Source organism: Diabrotica virgifera, chromosome 9, assembly GCF_917563875.1.
Source record: "Diabrotica virgifera virgifera chromosome 9, PGI_DIABVI_V3a".
NCBI lineage: Eukaryota > Metazoa > Arthropoda > Insecta > Coleoptera > Chrysomelidae > Diabrotica > Diabrotica virgifera.
Genome location: NC_065451.1, coordinates 42,410,289 through 42,423,587, shown reverse-complemented (window position 1 = coordinate 42,423,587; position 13,299 = coordinate 42,410,289). Strand labels below are relative to the sequence as shown.

Sequence of the window (13,299 nt, the reverse complement as noted above, 5' to 3'; positions counted from 1 at the left end):
GACTAAAGGAAGATAATCGTTTATAAGAAGCTTGATGGATTCTATATGGGTAAAATAACCATTGAGGTTCCACTGTAATATGAATGTATTATCGGCCATTTTAACTATTTACTTGAGAACTTGATTCGTAGTCAGTTTCGTCAGTAGAAGAAAGACTGCTTAGAAGTAGTTTCTTCTTCAATCTGGTAATATTGTTTTTTAAACTTTTATTTTGTGTTTGAGAATATATAAAGTTTAGAATTTCTTTGATTTCATCGCTTTCATTTGAATAATTTTTAGCAATAAGTTCAGGATGTTTTGAGTGAAGGGAATTTGACAGAAAATCACATATTTCATGAAAAGAAAGTGTGAAGGCAGGGATTCTATTTTCAATTTTTTCTTTAATTTCATTGAGAATATCTGGAATAGAATCTTGAGTTTTAGGCTTTTTATTTTTTTGTTTTTCAGTAGTGGGAGGAGGTAGGTCATTTTCAAGGATTTCGGGAGAAGTGGAAATTTGTCTTTTAGTAACATGAATAGCTTCAGAGATTTTTCTATCGCTTTCAATTACTGAATCTTGGGATATTTGTGGTTTTGACGAAATCTGTAGTTCTTTGTATGTTTGTAAGGAAGTGGTTTGGTCGTTTGTGGCTGATGTTAATTCGTGATTTTTTGTGATGTTAAGTTTCGGTTCCTTTAATGTCTGGGTACCTTCTTCGTGTTCTTTCCGTGGTTGTTCTTCTGGCTGGCTATATTCTTTATTGGCAGAGTTGAGTACGTTCACTGGATGGTCAGTTTCCGTTTGATTAATTGGACTACTTAATGATGATAAAGAAGGACAGTCAGAATCTTGATGTCCGACCGTCTTGCATCTGGAGCAGTTTAAACCGTCTATGGAAATGTATATTCTATATGATGTATTGTCGAATGAAATTAGGAATGAGTCAGGAATCGATGCATTTTCTAAAGGACTTATGAAGATTTGCCTTCTAAAGCTAAGCACGTGGCTGTATTCCGGGTCTTGCATGCCTACTCGTAGAAACGTCATGTTGGAGACGGATTTTATACCCATAGTTTTTAGATGGTCTTCAATTATGCTATTAGGTATAGTAGGACATACACTTGATATGATTAATCTCTGGGCAGGAGTTATTAATCTTCTTACTTCAATTTGGTTGCCGTCAATAATTACATGTTTGTGGGAGCTAAGAAATTGGTCAACTATATATTTAGACGAGAGGTAGATGTCGATGCGATTGTTTGCGATTCTGGATGCCCAAATAACGTTTTTGGGCTGTACTATTGATCCAACAGCTTTTACATATTCGAAAACTTGTATTCCTTGTATGGTTGAAAGTATGATACCTTGGTCTTTTGAAGGATGTTTAAAACTGTTTAATGCATGAGAGTAAGAGATATGTGACGTAGTCGGTGTATTTCGTGAAGTAGTAGCTAATTCCGGTTCAGCCATCGTCCCGTTGAAAATTTACATGCATTGGAACAGCGGATCTGAAGCCGGACCTGGCCTCTTAACAAAATTAGACGGCAGCCTAATTACTTGAATCAGCAAAAAGTTGTTGTCGATAATCGATAATTTGGATTGAAATCGATAAAATATTGCCTTTTAACTTCTGATTTTATGGTTAGATATAAATAATGCAATTTTGTACTCACAGAATCGTTGGTTTTTTAACACACTGTCACATTTAAACTTTATCTTGCAAACAATGTAAAAATTAAATTATAGTTCAACTTTTAACTACTTGAATTTATAAATTTGTCAGGACCGATATAAAGCTGTAAGATTTGCTTGCTATCAGGACCGGACCTCTAATAAAGTATTGTTTGTGTATTTAATAATGTATTTCTTTATTGCAGACGCTAAACTAGAATTTAAAGAAAAAGTCTGGAGTATCATGAAATGCCTTCACAAACTCGATTCAGAGGTGAGTATCACATTATTTGTAAGCTTTTAGGTTAAAAATGGTTTTAACTGAGCTTTAACTGTAGGCGCGCCGGTTACCCCTTCTATAATCAGCTCATCAACCAACTAATTTTTTTGCGTTTCTAATTCACCAAACTTTTTATTCGATTCTATGTATCTTTCTAAGTTGAGACGTATTTTTTTTAATTCTTCCAAGTAGACCGGCAATTGTTATTAACAAATAACTTACACAAAAAATCAATTATACCGAATTGCTTTGGAATCAATTTTTTTAGGTGTATCTTATCGAAAAAAACATTTGTTTTCTCCCTTGGTAATTTTTAGAAAAATGCTTCTCTTTCGAGTTTTTTGAAATATGCCTTAATTAGTGTTTTTTTCCCTAAAATCTACTAAATGAATTGCAATTCTGCTAAAAGCTGTATAATCTTTAGTTCTTCTAGTACACTTCCCGTCATAAAAAAATGGTACACTTTTTTTTCCCAATGAAAACCTGTGTTCAGACTGGATACAATAGTTCGTGAATCATTTAGTTGTTGCCATAACAGATAACGGAATTGCACTAAATCTAAATACAAAAAATGACGTTTAAAAATGTATAAAGGTTTTAGATAGGTAGTATTTTTATCACTACCAATTGATCATCATTGAAGAAACCTGGGAAAGCTTGGACGGAGATGAAAATTTATAACTAAATTTATTTCTCAGTGCCCAGAAGATTACAAGAAGTGATTAATAATCATGAAGCTATGACAAAATATTAATATTTCAGCAATTTCGAATTGTAATACATATTATATTTAAATTCCACACTTGTTCACTGTAAAAGTTATTCATATTGTATTAATTTCAAATCAATTTTTTTATTTTTCACGTGTGTTTATTCTAGTATCCCACCATTATAGAGTTTTGTATTTATAGTACAATTTATGAGAAACCAATCATGCTTCTCGATTTTAATTTAAACATAATAATTTAAAGATATATATTTATTAAATATCCTTATTTTTGAATTGAAATATTTTCATAAGTTATAATAAAACACGAATCAATGTATGGGTACTTAATTGAGATGACTGGCAACGTTGCCCTAGAAATTAGAATGACACATTTGACAAGATCAACTTACACAACTTAAAAAACGTGATTTTTGGTTATAAGAGTTGTACCAGTTTTTTTTGACGCGAAGTGTACAACTACGAATATTTTGACAAGGATAAGTGGTGTCTATTTTATTAAAATCATAAATTAACTATTTAGATTGAACTATTAAGTAGAATCTACTATTATTTAGAACAACATTAAAAAACATAGTTGTTTAAATTTAAACAGCGATTCACGCGTCGTGCTCCTGAATCACTGCTACAGTTCTACACATTTAGCCCCGGCGCAAATTGATCCTAATCGAGACACAACCTGCACCGACGAACTGCGTAAACAGTTTTGCGCATCCTAGTATCAGTGCATGCGTTCACAGGTCTCGCTTGGGAACGTTTGTCATCGGCGTACAGTTTTCTTGTGCCGTGGGACGCGTGACTCACCGCCAGATGTTTATTTTTACTTGTTTTTGTTTGCGAGATGGGCGTATCTGAAATGAATACGGATTGTACCTAAGTACAATTTATTATGATAAATAAAAATATTAGCATAGTCATCACCCCGATTGAACACTGCGTTGTCTTTGTCATTAAATTCTGATAACTTTTGGTAGACTAAATAAACGGCGATACGAAATTAATAATCAAAGTTACGCCTTTACAAAAACACATTATTAGAAAAATAAAGTGAAAAATTATTCATGTTACTTAAAACCGTGATCGATAAAAATATCGTATTACCCTCAAATTCAACTTGTCGGCATATCACATTTTTGTTTATTACATATTACATTTTTGTTTATGCTTAAAAATTAAAAACGAAATATGCAGATAGTGTTATTTTTGAAGTTATACTTCTGTACCGGCGATATGAGGGTGAATTTTTATATGTTAAAACCTATGATCCCGGCGCATGCGCATTATAACTTTGTTCTGATTGGATGTTCAAATTACATGTCAAAAATTATTCAATATGGCGGCTGTGGCACAGCTGTACGTAGTTAGATTATTTATGGTTGTTGCGTTTTGAAATTTGTGGGAAAAGAAACAAAGTTAGTTAATAGTTATACTGCCTTTTTAAATAGTTTTCATATACCTATATTTTTGGACTTTTGGACTATTTTGGACAAGGAAAACTCATTCTAATTTGGTAAGTAGTTTTTATTATAATCATATTATAATTATACATTTGGATTAGGTTGGAATACATACATTTACTTTCTCAAGAATGGGGATTTTAGAGAGGAATCCCAAATTAGGTCCGATTTTTATTTTTAAATTATGATTTTTTGGCGTAGATTTATTTATCTAGTAGGTATGTAATGCTTTGATTTACATACTTAATTTGATTACCAACAAAAGTTCTACCAATCTTCATCTAATATATTGTTTTCTTACTGTTTTGTTATATTTTAATATTTTCTTCCACAAAATTTAAACTACATAATTTAATTATATTCAAAACAACTGTCAAACAGTAAAACGTTCAGTTACCCTATTTTTCCACATGACAAATAATGTGGAATTGGACGAGTGAGTCTAGGCTTCGATTACGAATCAAAGCGCCCCGAAATTCATGGGTTCAATTCCCGATGCAAGTTTTTATTTTTTTATTTTTTTATGCATTTTATGATTGTAAGTATATTTGTTATATAATTTTTTTTTTCAGAAAATACGTATTTAAAATTTTTGCCAACAATAATTAATTATTATCGTTCAGAAATAACTTTTTCTTTGTGGCATTTTTCAATGTGTTTGTGTGCGTTTTATTCTTTTATTTTTTTTTTAATTTTTGGGATTGTCTTAAAAATCACATAATATGTAGTAGAAGTATAACTTCTTATGTGCGTACAAAGTACACACACATTCTTTTTTTATGACCGATCAATAGCGGAGGCATTATGAATTATGACCTGCAGTAATTGTAAATGATTGCGATCCTGCAGTAATTGTAAATGATTGTGATCCGAGCAGTAAATTGAGTAGTATGAGTTATGACCGAGCCGTAGGGGAGAAATTATTTTAAATATGTTATTATGTGCAGAAATAAAATACTCAGTGTAAGATATCTTTTTATGCACCCGCTTATGATCAAATTCGATGTTTTCGAAAGTCATACCGCTACGACTACTAGGGACGTGTAAGATATTTTTAACACGTTACTAGTTACAAGTACGGAAATACCGATTTTAAGTTGCGTACTCAATTCACTACAAGGATCAGATACATCAGTATTTTTTAATCAGTATTTGTACTCAGTACCACTGAGAACCGGTATCAAAAGTAAATGTTACATGTCCGCACTGATTTTGCCCGTCTCTATTCGCCACGTCGATAGTCAACGGTTGGGTTGGGTTGTCTTCAATATGCGGCACGCTAGAAAAATAAATGCACGGGTCACCTGTCCCGCCGGCGCAGGTTGTGTCTTGCTTAGGTTCAATTTGCGCCGGGCCTTAAGGTGAATAGCAACGGTAGAGGCATTCGAAAGATTTGGGTCTTGGGTCCATGTTTTCAGTGAGATGGAAACCATTGACACTTGTCAAAATATTCTTACTTTTACTAGAAATAAAGCTTTTTGTAGAATTGCAGTTGTAGTTTTTTAGAAAATAAAATTACAAAAACCACTAAGAAATGCATTTGTTCAAGAAAAAATTGCAAATAACTCGAAAAAAAAGCATTTCTCAAAAAATTACGAATAGAGAAAACTGTTTATTTCGATGAGATGCATCTAAAAAAATTGATTCCAAAGCAATTCGGTGATATTGTTTGTTTGTAATAAGTTATTTATTAATAATAAGTGCCGGCCCACTTGAAAAAATTAAAAAAATGTATACATTTCAACTTGGAAAAATATATAATAATAGTCTCCCCTTTTATACCGCAGACGCGGCTTTGGGATTATAGCAGGATAGTCTGCTATATCTAGGGCCTACGGTATACAATAGGAAGGTCACAGCGCCAGTGCTACGCTTCAACTGCCTATTATTACCCCTGGCTTTACCCAAGGTACTCATTTTATTCAGGCTGAGTCGACCTGGGGCCTATAAACACTTTTTTAAATGTCTAGCTGTTCTCGTCAACGCTGGGTTTCAAACCCCGGCCTACCAGCATGCGAGTCAGACATCCTACCGCCTGAGCTACGTCGACGCTAATGAAAATTTCACTTTTTAAATAACTAATGTTTGACGTTTCGATTTACACTTCGGAAATTGTTCTCAAACATGCAACAGTGGAAAAAACTGGAAAGATGTAGACAAGCTCTTGAAGAAGTAGGTGTAAGACTTAGTAAGACCAAATCAGAGTATTTTATTTGTTCATTTAATGATTGAGTTACTACAAATAAAATAATGTCTTTGGAATGTGTCGACCTGGGGCCTATAGACATTTTAAAAATATCTAGTTGTTCTTGCCGGCGGTGGGATTTGAATCCCGGCCTACCAGCACGTAAGTCAAGTATACTACTACCTGAGCTACGTCGGTTGGCCGGAAAAAATATATATATTAATATGATATTATTTTTTTAATTACGTAAATCAATAAACAAATTAATTATGATCCAATTAGCAAATTCAAACGCCAGACGCCAAATTTTATTTCAGACGCCAGATTAATAAATATATGCTTTTCTTATCTCAGGGTTCTTAATTGAGTTCACAAAATACCTTTCCTGTTAATAATGTTTAAGAAAAAAAGAGGAGTCGAAGTAAATAAATAAAAGAAATCAATTTGTGCAATAAAATAAAATATAATAATCAAATATCTTGTAGATTTTCATACATGAAATAATTACCTTATAAATAAATGTTTCCCTATAGCAACCTGTCGAATCTACAATTAACAAAAAATATCTTTAATAAAATTAGTTCGTCAATGTCTATTTTTCACAATTTTTCTCTGTACCTTTTGAAACGAATGTGCTTTAATTATTTTCCTATCAAACAAACTCCTTCACTGGTTCTGCTTAAAAAAAAACAAAACTGTAGACAGTTCCCCATCAAACAAACTCCTTCTCTGGTTCTGCTTATAACAACCAAACTCTAGACAAACTCCTAATCAATATTTATAGCTCCTGTTGGGCCAAAATTCTCCTTAGCTATGCTTTGCTCCAAGAATGGCAAATGATTTCTACTTACAAATACTGCCACTTTTTCATACTGCAACTCACAACTTTCAACAATTTTATTTGCACTACTTATCACAACAATACAATTTTCTTTTGCCCGCTTTTATTAAAAACAACTTGTCGGCACCATCTTTTTATTCGATCTTTTCTTACTTGAAGTCAAACAGCAACTAACTATCTTCCGTTTCTTCCTAATCATTTCCGTCTCCTCATCCCTTCCATAATTTTTGATTCCCCAATTAAATCATTCTTTCTTTCACATTCAAATAAATTCCAAAATTTCCAAATTCTCAAAATTCAACTAGGTATTTTCTACTTTTCATACTTGTTTACCAATCCTGCAAAACAAAAGGTCTTAAACTTTCTCCTAATACCCACTTAATGACTTGTTTCGTGGTCATCATCATAGTCATTAACATCTTAGTAGATGTGATGTGGTTCATAATTGGGCTTCAGCAGCTCGGACAGTTTGATTGATAATATTTCTCCACTGGTCGCGGTCATCAGTTACATGTATTGCCTCAGTATACTGTTTGTTGAGAAGCTTTTTAGTAATGTCCGCCCATCGCTGTGGAGATCTTCCGAGTTGGCGTTGAGTCTGAGGCCTTCCTTGGACCACCAACCGCTCCATTTTGTGATCACTCCGATGGATATGACCAAAGAACTTTAAAATTCTAGAGTAAACGGTACTGGAGAGACGCTGATCCGGTTTAATTTCATCCAGAACCGAGACATTTGTACGGCGAGCCGTCCATGGAATTCGAAGCAGGCGTCTCCATGTCCACATTTCAAAGGCGTCTATACGTCGTCTATCTGATTCTTTGACTGTCGATGTCTCGCATGCATAGTAAAATATGGAAAAGACCAGAGTTGAAACGAGTCTCTTTTGTTTGTCATAGTAATGTGACGATCACGCCAGACCCCGTTTAGTTCACTCATTGCTGCTCTTGCTAGTTGAATGCGTCTTCTAATTTCGGGTTCACAACTGCCTGTGTTGTTAACTAGAGCTCCAAGATATATCATAGATGAGACTACCTCGCATCCCGCAATATTTTGGGTTTCAGGAAACTGTTGTTGGCGATCAATAACCATGATTTTGGTTTTGTTGTAGTTAACCATGAGTCCAAATTTAGCACTTTCTTCCTCGAGTTTTTTTAATAATTCAATAATATCTTCTGGAGTAGAGGCTAGAAGTGTAGTGTCGTCTGCGAAACGCAAGTTAGATATCTTAACACCACCTAGGTTTACTCCTCCCTCCCAACCATCCAAGACTCTGCGCATTATGAACTCCGAATAGTTTCGTGGTAAGAGAAATTAATCCTTGAAAACGGTAGGTTTGATCTTTCAATGTAACATATTATTTGCTATTCTTATGTATTTGCTATTCTTCTCAATGTAACATATTATTTGCATACTATTCTTAAAATCTATTGGTTTACATAATTTGGAAATCCCCTTTCAAAAATAAATCTAAAGTCTCTTTTACACTGCACCCAAATATAATTTATAAAGTCTCTTTTACACTGCACCAACACCATAAATTTAAACTGTAAATCTAGATTATGATATAACAATAAAATAATTTTACAAATTTCTGTTCTTCTTGTTTTTCTCTATACATTTTTCTTTATATACCATTTCAAATCATAATAATATATATAATCGAATAAAAAGGTTTGGTGCATTCGAAATGCAAAAAAAATTAGTTGGTATATTCTGTTTCTAAGCGTCTTTTGTGGGGTAAATCACTCGCCTACTGATAACGTTGTTAATTTTTGTATAAATCAAAAGAAATATATTCTGCTTTTGATTAAACTAATATTTTTCTTTTTTCTTTTAGAACTTCATATTATTCTAGCATCACAGGAAAATTAACGCTGATTATCACTAAAAAATCACTAAAAAATTCTTTTGTAACGTAATAAATTAATTAAAATAAATTAATTAAAATAAATTTTATACAATGTATTTGCTTTATTTGCTAAATCATTTTCATGAACAACTTGCTACAGAAAAAAGAACACAGGAAGAAATAAACAAGAAATTGGAAGGAATCAGGAAGGGGAACTTAGATGAAGAATTAAAACTAATGCAAACAATCATAATATAAGAGTTAAATCTTAGCACTGACAAAGAAGAAAAAGAATCCAGATAATGCTGGTTTGATGAGGACTGCAACAGAATCCTAGCACAAGTGAACAACGGAAAAATGGTAGATATTAGAAGCAATACAGAAAAAACTAAAGCATTACAAAGCACAAAGGAGTGAAGCTAAACGATTACGCAGGCAAAAGACGAGAATATTACTGGAAAACAACTGGAGATAATTTAAGACAACTTTGTGCAAAAAGAAGTTTGAAATTTTTGTCAAGAAGAAAAAAAGACATGCACAATGTGTTGCATAAATAAAGACGGTATACTATTAGAAGTCAATGCAGAAAAATTAAAGAGAGAAAGATATACAATACAAAGATATACAATATATTATAGAAAAATACAACAATAAACACAAGAAATAGAACAACATCAAAAAATACAAGAACCGGCAGAATAAGAGGTATTAGAAGTAATAAGAAACCTAAATAATAATAATATTGCGGGAGAATGTGTAGTGCCAGCAGAAATATTAAAAGTAGGAGAAGAAGGATAGATGTATTTCAGCAAGAGATATTGCAAGAGAGCTTATTGTTAAAATATGAAAAAACGAAAAAATTACTTCATGTTTATGGTACTAAAAGTTCCTATGCTCGTTCATCAGAGCCTCGTTGATTTATCTAACAGGGTGCACAGTGTAACCAATTGTCGCCACTCGAGAAGGTGAGGTTGACACTTGGGTGATGGTTCGACACCGTACCCCCATTCGGCCGGTTGCTAGTAAGTAATCCTTGGATTATTTCTCCCCTTTAAAATACTTTATAGATTTTCGTACAGTTCTTCCAATTGTTGATCTGGTTGTTTTTATTACACAACTTGTAATAAGAAATTCGCATGTTTGTTTTTAGTTTGTCTCAGAAATCAGTATTATATCAATATTTTGATATATGGATGTTTTGGATTGTTGTTCCTGTTGGTGATGGCCATTGGCATTCCACACATTAATTAAGCATTGTGCCCATTTGCTCTATGAGATTTTTAAATTTATAATACCAAGGACAAGGTTGGATATTCCCTGTCATACTTTGGTTATTTAAGCTACACTCTTAATATAGGATTTAGCAAACGTTTCAGACGTATTATAAAGTTTATCTATGCTCTATTATCTATGCGGAATATGAAGTCGGTATTTTATATTTAGGGGCCGAAAAAATTTAAAGGAAAAACTTAATTTTTTGCACTTTTTTCCCAATTTTTGCTATTTTTTTTAAATAATAAATGTTAAATTTTTAATTTACAACTTAGTGTAGGAAACAGAAGTTGAACCTCGCCAAATGGACACAAGTCCGGTTTTATTTTTTTTTCTGGTATATCAAGGGGTGCTTATTATGAGACTAATTTTTCTTAAAAAAATTTGCCCCGGAACCCCCCTATTCATCCCTTTAAAGGGGGTAATTTGTGGTTTTTGCGAGACGTAGTCCTTCCTGTACGTTTCGCAAAAATTTACTCAATAGTAAAATGAAGAGGACTATATTTCCTACTATTTATTTTCCTAAAGCTTAGATGTCTATCACCTACCGTTCACAAGTTTTTACAAAAGATGTTTTTAAAAAATATAATTTTTCCTAACTGTAATGAAAATTAAGAAGAAACGCAGGGAAAATTAATCACAACTAAGTGGCTTATTTTTTGGTATAGGTCTTATTTAAGGGCAATTGCCCATTTTTTAATTACAGGGTGTTACATTTTAAAAAACCCCTTTTTATACCATCTGAACCGCTTATGCTAGAGAAAAAAAGGTTTAGCGATTATCCATGTATTGGTGTTATTTACAAATTTCTGTAATGCACTCCCATTTTTTTTTTCGGAACCACCCCAAAAAAAAAGGAGAATTACTAAAGAAAGTGATTTTTGTGCACGTTTTTATTGCCCATGCATGGACATCAAAAGCGATTTCTTAATGCAACCATGTGGCAAAAAAATAAATAAAGGGGGGTTGAAAAAATTTGTTTTTTGCCTTTTGACCCATATGGACATAATATGCTCCGTCAATAGGGTTTTTCATAAATATATATGATTATTGCAATATCCCTGCAGAAACTGGCCCTATCCTTGAAAATAAACTGCAGAAACTACCCGTATCCCTTAGAGAGCATGTTTTCACGATTTTCTCATTACCTATGCATTTTTTAAAACAAAACCTATATAGAATTAAAGTGCACTATTTTCTCTACAAATAAGGTTTAAAGCATTTTTTTCGTATAAGCAACCGTTACGGCACAGTGGCGCCGTAAACCTCAGAAATGCTTTGGCGGGCTCCAGTTTTTTTCGCCACCTATTCATTTTATTGATAACTTACTTATGGAAAATAAAAGAACACTCTGTCTGAAACAGATTATGACCTATGCATATTTTATTTTCTTTGCACCCTAAAGCCACAGTGGTGGCCCAAAATCAATTTTTGATTATTTTCATTATTAATTCTCCTTTTTTTTTGGGTGGTTCCTGGTAAAATATGGGGGTGTATTATACAAATTTGTAAATAACACTAGTACATAGATAATCGCTGAAAGTTTTTTTTAACTCTAGCATAGGCGGTTCAGATGGTATAAAAAGGGGTTTTTTTAAATGTAACACCTTGTAATTAAAAAATTTGCAATTTCCCGTAAATGAAACCTATAACAAAAAAGAAATAGGTCCAGATGCGGTCGTTGCATATGCGGTAAAGGTAATTATCGTTGCAAATGCGGTCAATCCAAAATATTTTGGCAGGTAACGTTGCACTTGCGATCAGACATTTTACTTAAAAGCTAGAAATGTAAGAAGGTCGTAAATTAGTAACCACCCGAGTTATTAGCAGGCCCGGTCGACCCTATTGAAATATTTTATTCCGCTTATATATATTTCGAACAATAGGTAATGAAAACAGTAATGACTAAACCACAATAATCCCCTCATTACGGATTTTTGGAAAGTTTGTATTTGCCTAATTAAAAAGGTTTGGGGAGTATATTAAAACAAGTGCATATTATTTGTATATTAATAACAACAATATATTAATAATAACAGTAACAACTTTTAATAATGGAAAATTTTGAAATGATTGAAACCACCAAGGGAAAACCTTCTGCTCTTCACGCTGGATATCAGTATCGAAAATATAGGAAGAATAAGGAAGATGTTGTAACTTGGGTATGTGTAAAAGAACGTCGCCACAACTGTAAAGGGAGGATGAAGACAAAACTGACGGATTTACTCGAAGTCAACCAACACACTTGTGGTGTCCCCGATGTAGCTCTCTTAGAAGTAAAAAAGGCTACGTACATTTCAAAAAAGAGAGCTCAAGAAGAAGACACTCCAACCACAGACATTTACAGGAAAGAGTTCGAAAAACTGTTTACAAAAGGACTCGATTTTGTAAGTAAAATTCCTTTGTATGCCTCACGTAAGTCTACACTTTGTCGTTCAAGACATTTACAAACTGGTGTCGGACCAGAACCAGCGTCGTCTATTGAAATAGATATCCCACTGGAAATGTTGAGATTAGAAGATGGTCAGAGTGTTTTGTGTTTTGACGACACTGAAGAAGGAGAAAAAATTTTATGTTTTTCGACTTCGAAAGCAAAGGAAACGTTAGCAACAAAAACAGATTTTTTTGTCGACGGTACATTTAAGAGCTCCTCCAAACAGTTTACACAAATATATACCATGCATGTTGATATGGGCAGCACTGACGAAGAAACAAGAATTGTCCCTGTGTTGTATGCGCTTCTACCAAACAAAAAAATGAAAACGTATAGAAGGCTCTTTACAATACTGACAAAAAAACTAGGCGGATGGAAACCAACAACAGTGACGCTTGATTTTGAAGATGCTGTTATTCAAGCTCTCAACACTGTTTTCCCAGATGTTAGACTGCATGGATGCAACTACCATTTTAATCAGTCGCTTTGGAGGAACATTCAGTCGATCGGACTGACAACACAATACATTACCGACGATAACGTTAGACTTCATTTAAGAATGTGTTCTGCATTGGCATACTTACCTTTGGAGCAAATAGA

At 33.2% G+C, this 13,299-nt stretch overlaps 1 protein-coding gene across 1 annotated transcript in view; it reads left to right on the top strand.

Moving 5' to 3' along the window:
• LOC126892132 (uncharacterized) overlaps window positions 1-9,082 on the top strand; it is a 34,057-nt gene extending 24,975 nt beyond the window's left edge. Inside the window, exons 5-6 of the mRNA XM_050661599.1 lie at window positions 1,858-1,925; window positions 8,982-9,082. Coding sequence (XP_050517556.1) covers window positions 1,858-1,925; window positions 8,982-8,999 — 86 coding nt within the window. The 3' untranslated portion in view covers window positions 9,000-9,082. The remainder of the gene's footprint in view (window positions 1-1,857; window positions 1,926-8,981) is intronic.
• The last annotated feature ends 4,217 nt before the right edge of the window (window positions 9,083-13,299 follow it).